Here is a 17,694-nt window from a genome sequence, read left to right on the forward strand (position 1 = left end):
TCTCATGACATTGGGGATCAGTGCAGAAAGCCAAGAACACTATCAATACACAAATGGAATTCAGAACAACAAGTCAGATATGAATCTGTTAGAATCTTTTTATTGAGGATTTCATCGTTTTTAATACATTGGGAGGTCTGATATCCTGAAAACCCTAATATTCTGAAGATCATGTTTTAAACTGTTAAAACATTACTAAATTCGCACATTCCGGGAAAAATAAAATAAAATTGTCCCCTTACGTCCCTTATAATCTATATAAAAGCTATCACGATCTACTGTATCTCTGTCACCCTCACCAAATGTGTTCTCTGAGAGCATGAGGCTGAGAGAGTGCTTGGTTTCTTAGTTCTTTGATTTCAACAGCTCAGCTACTGTATTTGTCAGGTCATAAGGGATCCTGTGTGTGTGTGTGTGTGTGTTGTGTGTTGTGTGTGTGTGTGTGGGGGGGGGGGGGGTCCTTCTGTAAAGCAGTTCAGTACTGAATGCGTGTGTTTTTGCGTGCGTCAAGGAAGGCTGTGGCTTGACGTCAGACTGCGTCACGTCTCCTCCCACCTTCCCTTCAGTGCTCACTTTCCCTTCTGTCCCTCTCCTTTCCTCTCTCCTGCTCTCTTTCACTACCTTTCATCTTCCCTCCCACTCACCCTCTCTATGCTCTCAGTAAATCAGTTATTTGTTAGTATTGTGCAATAGAGAGCAACTCCATCGAAGTCCAGTCTAATAGCAGTAGGGAATAGTGATGGTCTCAGGCAGGTTCTAGGGAATTATTATTGCTACAGATGAATAGGACAGAGCCCATTGTCTGACCACCTATATCATAAAGGGCACTATAAAATGTAATCTCTCTCTGTACATCTCTAATTATACCTATGAACCCCTGTGTACATTGGAATACATTCCTATAAAACAGTATATATCTTTTAATCAGTGCCTGGCTGACTTTACAGGGGTGTCTGTCCTTGAGCATGTTACACTGTCCTGATACTCTGTGCAGCTGTCACCTAATATTACACTCAGGTATCTCATGCTTATGTATTGCTTATCAGTTTTCTATACACTACAACCTCCCATCAAACTACATCTCCACGTCAGCCTGGTCTTTCATAATCACAGGTTTGCGTCATGCTCCTGTCTGCATCAAGCTGAGTACCTAGCCCAAGGCGTTGTCCTTAAATAGGAATATATTCTACTGGGAAAGCAGTAAGCAGTGCCCTCCATACACCCATCTCCTGTGTCACTGTATAAACCAAACACCCCTAGCCTCCTGTATCTGCAGCCTCTCATCCCAGAAGCTTAGCCCCCAGCCCCCTGTGTTCCTATGCCCTTGTGTGTCCCTGGAGGGGTCTCTTCAAAGAGAATAGTTAACCTGTTGTGTTTGCATCTGTAGTAATAGCATGCATGTGGGAGTAACACTTCACTTCATCATTGGGCTATACACAGATAGGGTGTTACAACTGTTACCTACTGCAATGTCACACTTATGGTGACTGCTTTATGTCATGGTGATATGGAGATGGCACAGTTAGTGTGTGTGTGTGTGTGTGTGTGTGTGTGTGTGTGTGTGTGTGTGTGAGTGTATATTATGATGATAAAGGAAATGATATGGCAGGCAGGAGTTGTTCTAGGTACATGCTGTTAAAACAACCTATTCATTACAGATGACCAATTAATCACCATATTATTATACATCATTTTGTTTGTGCATCTTTTACATTGGCTTTTGTACACCAGCTTCAAACAGCTGAACATAAAATATATTTGGTATGGAAAAAATATCTCAAAGCGGTTTAGATGGTACAATGATTCTCTACACTATACCTGCTGGTTTTGTCACAAACTGAAACTACTCAAACTATTAGAACGCAAGCAACCAAGAAATGGCTGAACAATTGCTGTTAAAACAACCTATTCATTACAGGTTACCAATTAATCACCATATTATAAATCAAATATCATCCAATCATAAATATGTCAAATCATCATATTATCTAATCATAATAAAATACCTGTTCAAATCTAGGTAACACGCAACCTACATTTTTGGGATTGTGAATATTGCATATCCCTTCTTCTTGCTGGCAGGTATGTTAGTTATTATATGGCTTTTCAAAATCTGGTAAAAAGTATTGACTGGGAGTCAATTGACTTCAATGGAACTAAATTAATGAATGTGTGTGTGTGTGTGTGTGTGTGTGTGTGTGTGTGTGTGTGTGTGTGTGTGTGTGTGTGTGTGTGTGTGTGTGTGTGTGTGTGTGTGTGTGTGTGTGTGTGGTGTTTTTGCTTGAGACAAGACTGTTTGTGCATTAAAAAAAATCCTCCGGTTGCCACATGGGACAAAGAAATGACAGACTCCTTTAAATCAGCATAAAGTCCCTGTGGTTGTAGACATTGTGCTTGTTCTCATGGCTGGTGTGTGTTGGCTGTTTCTTCCTTATGTGTCATCAGAACACTGGCAGTGTGGATGGCATTTATATGGCAGGACTCCTATCAACCACAGTTGATCGACTGATAGAAGTACTCTATTCTATGATAAGGACAGTTCCCTGTGCAGAAAGCACTTGGTAATAAGAAACGATCATCTGATGGTAGAAGACAGAAATTGTTGTCTTCTTGGTTGAGCAATATAAAAGATTTAGAAGATGGCTCGGATCTAGACTTGCTATTTCCCTCTTATTTTTCTCTTCATTTAGTTTATTCCTCTTCTTCCTCTTCAGACTCCACTAGCACAGTAGAGATTGGTGGCTGAAAGGTAACTCAACAGAAACATACAGTAAAGTTATTTAAAGTCATAATGTTTCCGTAGTCTGTTACCCAGCCAGCCTGGAAACACAACGTTGAATTTCATTGAATTCTACATCGGGCATAAATGAGCGTTTGGTTCGGGAAAGTTTCCTCTCACGACCTCTACAAGCCAGAATGTTGAATAAAATTATATTTTAACTTTACCGCTTGTCAATGTGGTCAGTGTTGGGTCTGGGGAGTGGACAGAGGGTATACAGGGGTAGGGTTGGGTCTGGGGAGTGGACAGAGGGTATACAGGGGTAGGGTTGGGTCTGGGGAGTGGACAGAGGGTATACAGGGGTAGGGTTGGGTCTGGGGAGTGGACAGAGGGTATACAGGAGTAGAGTTGGGTCTGGGGAGTGGACAGAGGGTATCTAGGGTTAGGGTTGGGTCTGGGGAGTGGACAGAGGGTATGCAGGGTTTAGGTTTGGGTCTGGGGAGTGGACAGAGGGTATACAGGGGTAGGGTTGGGTCTGGGGAGTGGACAGAGGGTATACAGGGGTAGGGTTGGGTCTGGGGAGTGGACAGAGGGTATACAGGGTTAGGGTTGGGTCTGGGGAGTGGACAGAGGGTATCTAGGGTTAGGGTTGGGTCTGGGGAGTGGACAGAGGGTATCTAGGGTTAGGGTTGGGTCTGGGGAGTGGACAGAGGGTATCTAGGGTTAGGGTTGGGTCTGGGAAGTGGACAGAGGGTATCTAGGGTTAAGGTTGGGTCTGGGGAGTGGACAGAGGGTATCTAGGGTTAGGGTTGGGTCTGGGGAGTGGACAGAGGGTATCTAGGGGGGGGGGGGGGGGGGGGGGGTTGGGTCTGGGGAGTGGACCGTTCAGAGAGAGATCTTGAGGTTCTCGACATCTATTGACAAGTACTAGAGTCTGGTCCATACCAAAACTCTAACTCTAGTTCCCAGTGGGAAGTGAGAGAGAAACAGAGCCAGTCTATTCCCAGCTTTCTCTATGCTAGGTCTTCCCTGCTGTCTCTACCTGGCATTGTGCTAGGTGGTCACCGATGGCTGCTCCAAACCTTCCTCCACATTCTTCTCCCCATCCCGGGACTTTTTCCTCTTCTTGTTACCTGGAAGGATAGGACACCGTGTCAAGTTCAAGTTTCAACTTCAAGTTTTACGATTAGTCGTATGTACAGGATACATACGGTATACACCGTCCAATTAAATGCTTACTTGCAGGTTCCTTCTCAACAATGCAACAACAATAATAAATAATAAAAGATAAGAACACAAACATATACAAACAATCTCTGCATATGACAAATAACCTTTTAATTTACAATTTAAACATAGAATAGCAGTTGGGCAGAATTAGAAGAAGAATGTATACTGATCTATGGTCAAATGTAGAATGTGGGGAGGAAAAGCTGATCCTAGATCAATCACTCACTCAGTTTACGTAGCAGCTTCTTCCCCAGTGTCTCCTCTGAGCCAGATAGAGAACAGATGATATCTAACTCCACAGGAACAGCATCTAGGTGGGAGAGTGAGAGGATGAGAGTGAATGAGAGCGAAAGTGGGCAAGGGATTAAAAGAGTTGGCAAGAGAGAGTGTGTGGGTGAGAGAGAGTGAGAGAGGGGGAGTAGAGAAATGAGAAGAGCTGCAACCTACAAGACTATAAATAAATACTATTAATTATGCAAACCATGGCCAAGGCACTGTTCTTGGCTATGTTTCCATGGGAGGATTTTTTTTTTTATACTTCACTAGACTCCGCAAGGCAATCAAACAAGCTAAGCGTCAGTATAGAGACAAAGTAGAATCTCAATTCAACGGCTCAGACACAAGAGGTATGTGGCAGGGTCTACAGTCAATCACGGATTACAAAAAGAAAACCAGCCCCGTCACGGACCAGGATGTCTTGCTCCCAGGCAGACTAAATAACTTTTTTGCCCGCTTTGAGGACAATACAGTGCCACTGACACGGCCTGCAACCAAAACATGCGGACTCTCCTTCACTGCAGCCGACGTGAGGAAAACATTTAAATGTGTTAACCCTCGCAAGGCTGCAGGCCCAGACAGCATCCCCAGCCGCGCCCTCAGAGCATGCGCAGACCAGCTGGCTGTTGTGTTTACGGACATATTCAATCAATCCCTATCCCAGTCTGTTGTTCCCACATGCTTCAAGAGAGCCACCATTGTTCCTGTTCCCAAGAAAGCTAAGGTAACTGAGCTAAACGACTACCGTAGCACTCACTTCCGTCATCATGAAGTGCTTTGAGAGACTAGTCAAGGACCATATCACCTCCACCCTACCTGACACCCTAGACCCACTCCAATTTGCTTACCGCCCAAATAGGTCCACAGACGATGCAATCTCAACCACACTGCACACTGCCCTAACCCATCTGGACAAGAGGAATACCTATGTGAGAATGCTGTTCATCGACTACAGCTCGGCATTTAACACCATAGTGCCCTCCAAGCTCGTCATCAAGCTCGAGACCCTGGGTCTCGACCCCGCCCTGTGCAACTGGGTACTGGACTTCCTGACGGGCCGCCCCCAGGTGGTGAGGGTAGGCAACAACATCTCCACCACGCTGATCCTCAACACTGGGGCCCCACAAGGGTACGTTCTGAGCCCTCTCCTGTACTCCCTGTTCACCCACGACTGTGTGGCCACGCACGCCTCCAACTTAATCATCAAGTTTGCGGACGACACAACAGTGGTAGGCTTGATTACCAACAACGACGTGACGGCCTACAGGGAGGAGGTGAGGGCCCTCGGAGTGTGGTGTCAGGAAAATAACCTCACACTCAACGTCAACAAAACTAAGGAGATGATTGTGGACTTCAGGAAACAGCAGAGGGAACACCCCCCTATCCACATCGATGGAACAGTAGTGGAGAGGGTAGTAAGTTTTAAGTTCCTCGGCGTACACATCACAGACAAACTGAATTGGTCCACCCACACAGACAGCATCGTGAAGAAGGCGCAGCAGCGCCTCTTCAACCTCAGGAGGCTGAAGAAATTCGACTTGTCACCAAAAGCACTCACAAACTTCTACAGATGCACAATCGAGAGCATCCTGTCGGGCTGTATCACCGCCTGGTACGGCAACTGCTCCGCCCACAACCGTAAGGCTCTCCAGAGGGTAGTGAGGTCTGCACAATGCATCACGGGGGCAAACTACCTGCCCTCCAGGACACATACACCACCCGATGTCACAGGAAGGCCATGAAGATCATCAAGGACAACAACCACCCGAGCCACTGCCTGTTCACCCCACTATCATCCAGAAGGCGAGGTCAGTACAGGTGCATCAAAGCTGGGACCGAGAGACTGAAAAACAGCTTCTATCTCAAGGCCATCAGACTGTTAAACAGCCACCACTAACATTGAGTGGCTGCTGCCAACACACTGACTCAACTCCAGCCACTTTAATAATGGGAATTGATGGGAAATTATGTAAAATATATCACTAGCCACTTTAAACAATGCTACCTAATATAATGTTTACATACCCTACATTATTCATCTCATATGTATACGTATATAATGTACTCTATATCATCTACTGCATCTTTATGTAATACATGTATCACTAGCCACTTTAACTATGCCACTTTGTTTACATACTCATCTCATATGTATATACTGTACTCAATACCATCTACTGTATCTTGCCTATGCCGCTCTGTACCATCACTCATTCATATATCTTTATGTACATATTCTTTATCCCCTTACACTTGTGTCTATAAGGTAGTAGTTTTGGAATTGTTAGCTAGATTACTTGTTGGTTATTACTGCATTGTCGGAACTAGACAATGGTTATTACTGCATTGTCGGAACTAGACAATGGTTATTACTGCATTGTCGGAACTAGACAATGGTTATTACTGCATTGTCGGAACTAGACAATGGTTATTACTGCATTGTCGGAACTAGACAATGGTTATTACTGCATTGTCGGAACTAGAAGCACAAGCATTTCGCTACACTCGCATTAACATCTGCTAACCATGTGTATGTGACAAATAAAATTTGATTTGATTTGACTTGTGAGGACTAAATAATGTTACCACTCATGAATATACCAGCTATAACAGCTTACAACTCTCTCCCTTCTCTCCTCACCGATCCCTTCTTGGCTTTCCAGCTGGTCTTCCGGAATTTCTACCAGCTGGTCTTCTGGGCGTTCAATTAACCGGTTTTCCGGACAGTCTTCCAGCCTGTCTTTCATACGGCCTTTGGGCCTGTCTTCCAGGCGGTCTTCTGGGTGGTCTTCCTTTCTATCTTCCGGGAGGTCTTCCGGTCTCTCCTCTAGTGGCTCCTCTGGGTGGCCTTCCTGACGGTGTTTTTGTAGGTCCTCTTGGATGTAGGGTATGTCATCCATCCGTAGAAACACTGAATCACTGGGACTCCTCTGTCCGTCTGACTTACTGCCTGTAGAGGGAGACAGAGTACCATGGTGACAATCTGGACAAAGACTGCACCTCAATGAGGTGGTAACCCCTTTTCAGTCTCAAAATCTTCCTTCTGTACATAGAAGTGTGGATCTGAAAGAACCAGATCCATGTCCCACTATCTGCAAAGTGAGGTATTGAGAACCAGAGAGGGGCTAGTCAGCACATGTCTGCATCATGATCAATTCAACCCCTTGGTTTAACTCAACAACCAAGAGGACAGACCACTGATTTAAAGAGAGAGACCATAGGCTTAGGAGAGCAGGTTAGAGGTTCATACATGCATACTCACAAGCATTATGAGATAAACCAAACCTGATTGGTTTCAGAGCTTACATGATTTTTCAGATACCATCTGGCCTGTACTGTCTGGCATGTCACCCTATGGTGTGTGTGTTCAACTGAAGCAAGAGTCTATTTCAGATGAATATCCCTTTGGAAGTAAATACTGACAAATGATCAACAAAATGTAGCTATTTATGCCTCAAACTCTGTCTATTTTAGCCTCACATCTATTCTGTGTGTCTGACAGAATGAAGATGGGGAAAAAACATATCAAAGACTCTTTAACACCGTCTGTTTGCCACCGTGGTTATGTAACCCACACACACACAAACACTCCACTTACGGACAATGCGGTTTCTCTCATTGTGCTGTGAGGTGAGTGGTCCAGTGTTGTCCTCTGTGTGTGTGTGTTGTTCCAGGACGGGTCGGAGGTATGTGTATGTGTGTGTCAGGGGCAGGGCGATGCTGTGGGAGCGGGTCTCAGGGATGATGGGTCTCCCGTCGGGATCAGGGGTCTGGGGTACACTGTCCATAAGACTGGCTGTCAGAGCATTCTGGTAGTGGTTCCTTGAGATCTAGCAAAGAATAACACACACACGCAAATACTGTATCAACACAAAGTCATCAGCACACACCGCAAATTCAGTATCAACACAAAATCATCAACACACTCCGCAAATACAGTATCAACACAGAATCATCAACACACACAGAACATACAGTATCGACACAAAATCATCAACACACACCGCTAATACAGTATCAACACAAAATCATCAACACACACCGCAAATACAGTATCAACACAGAATCATCAACACACACAGAAAATACAGTATCAACACAAAATCATCAACACACACAGAACATACAGTATCAACACAAAATCATCAACACACACAGAAAATCATCAACACACACAGAAAATACAGTATCAACACAAAATCATCAACACACACCACAAAAACAGCATCAACACAAAATCATCGACAAACAAGGCAAATACACATGCACGCCACACGCACACACATGCACAGATGCACACACACCACCAAGCTGTTTCTCTATGTAAACGTAAAAGTTACAGAGTGTGTGTGCTAGCAACCTTCTTCCTGGAACTATATTAATGACCTTGGGGGATATGAGGGAGTGTGTATTTAGGATGTACATCCATCACTTTAAGTCTAAATTATTCATACTGAAAATGGAGCTCATTTATCACCAATGATTAAAGCTAAGACAGACAGATTAAAAGGAAAAAGAGGGAGGGAGGGAAGGAAGGAGAGAGAGAGAAGGATGGAGGGAGAGGGAGAGAGGATGTGTCTGTGTTCAGTCAAAATAAGTGGGATTAAGGCATTTCAAAGGGAAATGGAAATTAGTAGCGGTATGGGATCTGGGTAGTTAGGAGTTTAGGGGTATTTTAAATTTGTGTGTGTATGTGTGTGTGGGTGTATACCTTTATAATCTGTAGGTCAGTGAGTTGTCTGACAGAGAAGTCAGGTAGGTAGACTGCTCCCCCTCCTATACTCAGCTGACCCACACTGCCTCCTGATAAGACAGACTCTGACTGGTTCAACCCACTGCTACCAGAACCAAACCTGTTGACTGGAGATGAGTTTGATTAGATTCTGTCTCTGTTTCTGATGATTATTTTGGGTAAAAAAATGCTCCAGACCACACTTGAGTGTCTAAAACTAGATATAAAGTATTTAGAAATTATAAATAACTGCCCTTTTTCTGGCCCACAAATAGATTTTTACTCGGGTTTGGTAGATTACTTTCTAAATGTAATCTGTTACAGTTACTAGTTACCTGTACAACATTTTTATCAGTAACGTAACTTTTGGATTACCCAAACTCAGTAACGTAATCTGATTATTTTTCCCTTAAAATGCATTAGAACAAGACACAAATTATCTATCAAGCACATTTGTTGTGTCATCATAGTGGTCTCTGACTTGTGGTCAGACTCGCTCAGGTGGATACTTGAACTTGCGCCATTTTTCAATGCTGAATTGAATGTCATTGAGAAAAACAGAAAGGTATCATAATTATTTTTTCTTCTTGCAAATATCCTTTCAGAAGTAATCCAGGAAGTAATCATCTAGTTTTTCAGAAGTATCTGTAACCTCATTACAGTATTTTTTCTGGTAATATAGTAACTGATTACAGCTACATTTTTTTGTAGTCAGATAACATGTAACTGATTCCATGTAAACAGTTATTCCCCTGATTTTGACAAATAAATCAGTCCCCAAAAACTCTGTGTTGAATTTCAAAATCCCGATATGACCCAATAACCAAAAAATGCTGCCCACCCCTGACATACACACACACACACACAAACGCTCGCTCACGTGCACGTCACTGGGCTGGTCCTCTTGTGTCTGCTTATCAGTGTGTTATATCACACAGGTCAGGACATGTCTTTCCACTAAACAATTTTCTTTAAACAGCTTTAATTGCTGGAGTTACATAGTTTCCACTGCAGCTTCTCCCACAGATTCAAAAGAAAATGAATAGTGGATTTTGCACACACATACAGTGCCTTTAGAAAGTATTCACAGCCCTTTACTTTTTCCACTAATATATTTTGATTAGATAAATATTCAACCCCCTGAGTCAATACATGTTAGAATCACCTTTGGCAGTGATTACAGCTGTGAGTCTCTTCTGGGTAAGTCTCTAAGAACTTTGCACTGGATTGTAGAATATTTGCACCTTATTCTTTTGAAAATTCTTCAAGTATGGTGGTGGCTGCATCGTGTTATGAGTATGCTTGTCATCGGCAAGGACTAGGGAGTTTTTTAGGATAAAAAGAAACAGAATGTCTAGACAGCCATTTTCAAGTCTTGCCATAGATTTGCCACTCAGGAACATACAATGTCGTTTTGGTAAGCAACTCCAATGTATATTTGGCTTTGTGTTAGGTTATTGTCCTGCTGACAGGTGGATTTGTCTCCCCGTGTCTGTTGGAGAGCAGACTGAACCAGGTTTTCCTCTAAGATTTCGCCTGGGCTTAGATCTATTCTGTTTCTTTTTATCCTAAAAAACTCCCTAGTCCTTGCCGATGACAAGCATACTCATAACATGATGCAGCCACCACCATACTTGAAATGAATAGGGGTACTCAGTGATGTGTTGTGTTGGATTTGCCCCAAACATAACGCTTTGTATTCAGGACATAACGTTAATTTATTTGCCACATTATTTTGCAGTATTACTTTAGTGCCTTACAGGACACATGTTTTGAATATTTTTATTCTGTACAGGCTTCCCTATTTGTCACTCTGTCATTTAGGTTAGTATTGTGGAGTAACTACAATTTTGTTGAGTCATCCTGTTCTACCATCACAGCCATTAAACTCTGTAACTGTTTTAAAGTCACCATTGGCCTCATGGTGAAATCCCTGAACGGTTTCCTTCCTCTCCTGTTACTGAATTAGGAAAGACGCCTGTATCTTTGTAGTGACTGGGTGTATTGATGCCAATTCTTACTCCTTTAGGCTTGCCATAACAAAGAGGCTGAATACTTATTGACTGTTCCCTCAAATGTTTTTGTAGGTTACTGTGGCTATTTGATCATAATGTACAGTGCATTCGGAAAGTATTCAGACCTCTTCATGTTTTCCACATTTTGTTACGTTACAGCCTAATTGACAAAGCAAAAATAGGTTTTTAGACATTTTTACCATTTTTCTTTTTTTTTTAACTTCTGAAAAATAACATTACATTTACATTTTCAGACCGTTTACTCAGTACTTTGTTGAAGCACCTTTGGCAGTGATTTCAGACTCGAGTCTTCTTGGGTATGACGCTACAAGCTTGGCACACCTGTATTTGGGGAGTTCCTCCCATTCTGCTCTGCAGATCCTCTCAAGATCTGTCAGGTTGGATGGGGAGCATCACTGCACTGTTATTTTCAGAGATGTTCGATCGGGTTAAAATCCGGGCTCTGGCCACTCAAGGACATTCAGAAACGTGTCCCGAAGCCAGTCTTGCATTGCCACTCCTCTGTTGTCTTGGCTATGTGCTTAGGGTTATTGTCCTATTGGAGGGTGAATCTTCGCCCCCAGTCTGAGGTCCTGAGTGCTCTGGAGCAGGTTCACATCAAGGATCTCTCTGTACTTTGCTTCGTTCATCTTTCCCCCGATCCTGACTAGTCTCCCAGTCCCTGCCGCTGAAAAACATCTCGCTGCATGATGCTGCCACCACCATGCTTCACCGTAGGGATGGTTTTGGCCAGGTGATGAGTGGTGCCTGGTTTACTCCAGACGTGACACTTGGCATTCAGGCCAAGGAGTTCAATCTTGGTTTCATCAGACCAGAGAATCTTGTTTCTCATGGTCTGGGAGTCCTTTAGATGTCTTTTGGCAAACTCCAAGTGGGCTGTCATGTCACTTTTACTGAGGAGTGGCTTCCGTCTGGCCGCTCAACCATAAAGACCTGAGTGGTGGAGTGCTGCAGAGACTGTTGTCCTTCTGGAAGGTTCTCCCATCTCCAACAGAGGAACTCTGGAGCTCTGTCTGAGTGACCATCGGGTTCTTGGTCACCTCCCTGACCAAGGCCCTTCTCCCCTGATTGCTCAGACTGGCCGGATGTCCAGCTCTAGGAAGAGTGTTGGTGGTTTCAAACTTCTTCCATTTAAGAATGATGGAGGCCACTGTGTTCTTGGGGGACCTTCAATGCTGCAGAAATGTTTTGGTACACTTCCCCAGATCAAACAATTCCTTCGACCTCATGGCTTGGTTTTTGCTCTGGCATGCACTGTCAACTGTGGGACCTTATACAGACAGATGTGTGCCTTTCCAAATCATGTCCATTTAGTTGAATTTACCACACCTGGAATCCAATCAAGTTGTAGAAACATATCAATGGATGATCAATGGAAACAGGATGCACCTGAGCTGAATGTTGAGTCTCATAGTAAAAGGTCTGAATGCTTATGTAAATAAGGTATTTTTAATAAATTTGCTAACATTTCTGAAAAACAGTTTTTGCTTTGTCATTTTGGGATATTGTGTGTAGATTGATAAGGAAAACATGTCATTGAATACATTTTAGAATAAGGCTGTAATGTAACAAAATGTGGGAAAAGTGAATGGGTCTGAATACTTTCCGAATGCACTGTAGCCCTACCAGAGTGGCCTACCATCAACAAAAATGGAGAAAATGCATCCCATAACATTTTAACAAGGAAATAGCTGTTCTATCATTCAGCCTACAGTAGCAGCCAATGTGTCGTGTTCAATGTAGGCCTACATTCCATGAGACTTTGAAAAAAACAACATGCAGTGCTTGACATGAACCTGTTTATCCACTTGTCCTTCAGACAAGGAGGTGACTGAAAATCTTGTTGTGTTGTTTGATGCAAGAAACCACTTTACTTTGATCTCAAAACAAGGGCATCTATTCACGACCGCTCATGCTGTAAACACAGTCCAGCTCAAAGTAAATGGTGCATATCCATGTATGGCAATGGTCTATTTGCATATCAGCCTACTGCATCTCTGATTATTTTTGCCGCACCAGTCTGTGTAGAGTAGAGTATGGGCTAGTGCGTGTAAATGCAATACAATCCTACTCCGATGTGTTCTGCCTACAACAAAATATTTTACATAGTTCGTTTTGTTTCGGTATGCTGCGTTGAAAGTGGCTAATATTGCGTTGATTCAATCACAATTGCCACAGTAAAGGGAAATATTGATAGTGTTAACAGGGCAAACTCTAGAACAGTGGTCACCAACCTTTTCTGAATCAAGATCAATGCAAGCCGAGATCTACCGCTCAGATATTTTTTTAACATGACTTAAAAAACATAAGCCTATGCAACAATTAAAAACAGTATTGTAGCAATGAGATTTGTGCAGTAAGCTATAGGCCCAATACATTACCACCGCATATTGGCTTTGCTTGAACTGCACTGCCAATACATTGTTGTTCGGGACATTTAAAAAAAATAAAAAATTTAGGTAGGCTATATGATCACACTGGTAATAGATCCGTTGTTGTATTACTTGTGAAGCACAACTGAGTGGGCATACATTTAAATAATTTGCTTTTTATTTTACTGGGCTGATAGTGCCTGCATCTGATGGTCAGTCTCAGCGAAGGGGAGAGCAACAGACTGAGGGTCCGTCTCTCAACATCCCTCCGCTCTCCCTTTCCTCCACTGACACTGACCAAAAAGGACCCCGTCTCCCAGCTGATGGCAAAACTCGAGTTACACCACATTATTTCTGCCTCATGCACAAATTCATGTTGTTACTCCTATGAACAGAGAAAGTGAAATATTCCTTGATAATAAATAACAACGGAAGCCTATAGATAGACTTTCCTACTCATTCATTACTGCTGCAGTGCTTGTTGTAGTGCTGAGTGGAAATAGGAAGAAAACACATTTTATGTCTTATAAAAGTGTTGAATACAAAGTGTGGACAGTAATGAGTAAGAACTTAAACATGAACTCACTCATAAAAACAGCAGCTATTTTCTGTATTCGTTGACAGTCTCTCTCTCTAGTCATGGTTTTAAACATTTTGAAATCTCAAAGTATCTACTTTGCTGTAGCTTTCTTGTATGCCTGCTACCTTACTGCAGACACGTTAATCTGAGCTGTCTGATTGGCCAGCGGTAGGCCTATAGTGCACTTGATTTGTTCTCTGGGCCTGCTGGGAAGGCAGAGTTTACCTTCAGACACATGAAATAGTTCAAAATGGCAGCAGTTCACCCAAGACTTTATCGTTGTTTTTTTAACAGAAATATTTGGCGATTGACTAGGAATTCTTGGAGATCGACCAGTCAATTGCGATTGACAGGTTGGTGACCACTGCTCTAGAAAGTTGAGTGAAGTTCAATCTCGTCTTTCTCTCTGTGGGCTGATATTTCTGCGCGGCAGTCCCACCGCACGCGCACAGTTCAGAGGGAACATTGCCAAGACATTTCAACTTTTCATATTTCATTAATTTGTAAAAAAGGTCTAAAAGCATAATTCCACTTTGACATTATGGGGTATTGTGTGAAGGCCAGTGACACAAAATCTCAATCGAATCCATTTTAAATTCAGGCTGTGTGGAATGTGGAAAAGCTGGAGGGGTGTGAAGACTTTCTGAATGCACTGTAACATAGAAAAGCAGTGTAGCATTTAGAACAGGGAAAGCTGGGGTAAGAATGTATTTTTTCGAGTACAATAAATCCTCTTCATCACCATCATCATTATCATCAACAACATCATAATCACTAACACCCGTTAATATCCCATTGTGTGTCGTTGGGGCCGTGGGTTATTTACCTATAGGTAGTGGTGGTATGAGGGCTGGCATGCCATAGTAGGAGAAAGCTCCGTTCTCAAAACGAAGAGCCTCCTTACCAATCTCCACCTCCACTTTACCCTGCAATGACATAACACACAGACAGACTACTAAACACCAAAGTTTCCATAGATTTCCAATACATAACTTTTTAAAATAACCAGTAGTTTTCCAACCCTAGCTGTGTATCTGTAGAACCAGGACAGTGTAGTGTCAATGTATATGGTGTGTATATGTAGATCCAGAACAGTGTAGTATCAGTGTCTATGGTGTGTATCTGTAGAACCAGGACAGTGTAGTGTCAGTGTCTATGGTGTGTATCTGTAGATCCAGAACAGTGTACTATCAGTGTCTATGGTGTGTATCTGTAGATCCAGAACAGTGTAGTATCAGTGTATATGGTGTGTATCTGTAGATCCAGAACAGTGTAGTATCAGTGTCTATGGTGTGTATCTGTAGATCCAGAACATTGTAGTATCAGTGTCTATGGTGTGTATCTGTAGATCCAGAACAGTGTACTATCAGTGTCTATGGTGTGTATCTGTAGATCCAGAACAGTGTACTATCAGTGTCTATGGTGTGCAGTCCTGGGTTCAAATACTATTTCAAATATCTCAATTACTTTCACATACCTTCAAAGTAAGTATTCAGATATCTATTTGAGAATGGTATTTGAAATACACTACCGTTCAAAAGTTTGGGGTCACTTAGAAATGTCCTTGTTTTTGACAGAAAAGGTAATTCTTTGCCCATTAAAATAACATCAAAATGATCAGAAATACATTGTTAATGTTGTAAATGACTCTTTAGCACAGCTGAAAACTGTTGTCCTGATTAAAGAAGCAATAAAACTGACCTTCTTTAGACTAGTTGAGTATCTGGAGCATCAGCATTTGTTGGTTTGATTACATGCTCAAAATGGCTAAAAACAAAGTACTTTCTTCTGAAACTCGTCAGTCTATTCTTGTTGTGAGAAATGAAGGCTATTCCATGCGAGAAATTGCCAAGAAACTGAAGATCTCGTACAATGCTGTGTACTACTCCCTTCACAGAACAGCGCAAACTGTCTCTAACCAGAATAGAAAGAGGAGTGGGAGGCCCCGGTGCACAACTGAGCAAGAGGACAAGCACATTAGTGTGTCTAGTTTGAGAAACAGACGCTTCACAAGTCCTCAACTGGCAGCTTCATTAAATAGTACCTGCAAAACACCAGTCGCAAAAGGGTTTTCTAATGATCAATTAGCCTTTTAAAATGATAAACTTGGATTAGCTAACACAACATGCCATTGGAACACAGGAGTGATGGTTGCTAATAATGGGCCTCTGTACGCCTATGTAGATGTTCCATAAGAAATCTGCTGTTTCCAGCTACAATAGTAATTTACAACATTAACAATGTCTACACTGTATTTCTGATCAATTTGATGTTATTTTAATGGACTAAAAATGTGCTTTTCTTTCCGAAACAAGGACATTTCTAAGTGACCCCAAACTTTTGAACAGTAGTGTAAATATTAGAAAATATGCTCAAATACACCTGGTTAACTATTTTTATTTCATTTTATGTAATTTTAATAACAATTAAATACTCATAAAAGTACTTGTTTTGGGCTGTGTATTTGATCATACTAGAAACAGGACAGTATAGCATCGGTGTGTATGGCGTGTACCTGTAGAACCAGGACAAAGTAGTCGACAGGTTTGTTCCTCATATACAGGAAGTGCTGTGGTGCTTGTTTGTTCTTTCTGTCAAACTTTAGTTCCTGAACGACACTGGGGTGTTTGATCAGACGAAGGAGAATCTTCTCTGAGAGATGACATGGCCTGAAGGGCTCCACTTCTAGAAAGAGAGAAAGAAAGAAAGAAAGAAAGAAAGAAAGAAAGAAAGAAAGAAAGAAAGAAAGAAAGAAAGAAAGAAAGAAAGAAAGAAAAAAAGAAAGAAAGAAAGAAAGAAAGAAAAATAAAAAAGAAAGAAAGAAAGAAATAGTGGGTGAATAGAAAAAATTGTAACATGTGAGTGCACGCACAGATGCACGTACACACACACAAACACATCCCTCCACACAGAGGTCCTACCTGTGGCCAGGAAGCGGTGTGTAGCAAGCAGCAGTTGAGGAGACATCTTCACCTTCATTTCGTTCTCTGTCAGGTTAAAGATGGAGAAGTCGTGTTGCTTCCTCTCATGGTGAGACACGCGCCTCTTAGTCCTCTTATCAACTAGGGAACCATTAAGCAATTAACCAATTAACCATCCATCAATCAATTACATTTTTTATTTGTTACTTACACAGTAAATTTATCACAGGACACAAACATATTTTTTAGTGTTCCAGAAACATTTGATGAAAACATATACACCCCCAACTCACTAATCTGATTTTAATCAAACAATCCCTCATCTGGGAAGTTTGATGAATAGCCTTAGATTGGACTGGTAATATGATGTTCAGATTGTGTTAAATAGTAAGGCTTCAGTATGAACAGCTGGTGTTATACTGAGGCCTGTGGTGCAGTCACTGAGATTAGCTGCACTGAGCTATGTTTAACATACACACACGCACAAGCACACACACACACACACAGCATTGTGATGACTGGTCGAATGTACGAATGAAGTCTGGTGTCTGACACACACAGCATTGTGATGATTGGTCTAATGTACGAATGAAGTCCGGTGTCCGATACACACAGTGTTGTGATGACTGGTCTAATGTATGAATGAAGTCCGGTGTCCGATACACAGTGTTGTGATGACTGGTCTAATGTATGAATGAAGTCCGGTGTCCGATACACACAGTGTTGTGATGACTGGTCTAATGTATGAATGAAGTCCGGTGTCCGATACACACAGTGTTGTGATGACTGGTCTAATGTATGAATGAAGTCCGGTGTCCGATACACACA

At 42.3% G+C, this 17,694-nt stretch overlaps 1 protein-coding gene across 2 annotated transcripts in view; it reads right to left on the minus strand.

Moving 5' to 3' along the window:
• Window positions 1–80: 80 nt before the first annotated feature.
• Window positions 81–17,694, minus strand: part of LOC110502674 (metal transporter CNNM4) — a 32,965-nt gene continuing 15,351 nt past the window's right edge. The window contains exons 5-13 of one of the 2 annotated variants that reach the window (XM_036960378.1): window positions 16,867–17,007; window positions 16,461–16,630; window positions 14,772–14,871; window positions 8,937–9,085; window positions 7,824–8,055; window positions 6,867–7,175; window positions 4,176–4,259; window positions 3,762–3,852; window positions 81–2,742 (exon numbers count right to left, since the gene is read on the minus strand). In XM_036960378.1, the coding sequence (XP_036816273.1) occupies window positions 3,773–3,852; window positions 4,176–4,259; window positions 6,867–7,175; window positions 7,824–8,055; window positions 8,937–9,085; window positions 14,772–14,871; window positions 16,461–16,630; window positions 16,867–17,007 (1,265 nt within the window). In that variant the 3' untranslated portion in view covers window positions 81–2,742; window positions 3,762–3,772. Of the gene's footprint in view, window positions 2,754–3,761; window positions 3,853–4,175; window positions 4,260–6,866; window positions 7,176–7,823; window positions 8,056–8,936; window positions 9,086–14,771; window positions 14,872–16,460; window positions 16,631–16,866; window positions 17,008–17,694 lie in introns of both variants that reach the window. The other variant, XM_036960379.1, reaches the window with a different exon arrangement.

Source organism: Oncorhynchus mykiss, chromosome 23 (assembly GCF_013265735.2).
Source record: "Oncorhynchus mykiss isolate Arlee chromosome 23, USDA_OmykA_1.1, whole genome shotgun sequence".
Taxonomy (NCBI): domain Eukaryota; kingdom Metazoa; phylum Chordata; class Actinopteri; order Salmoniformes; family Salmonidae; genus Oncorhynchus; species Oncorhynchus mykiss.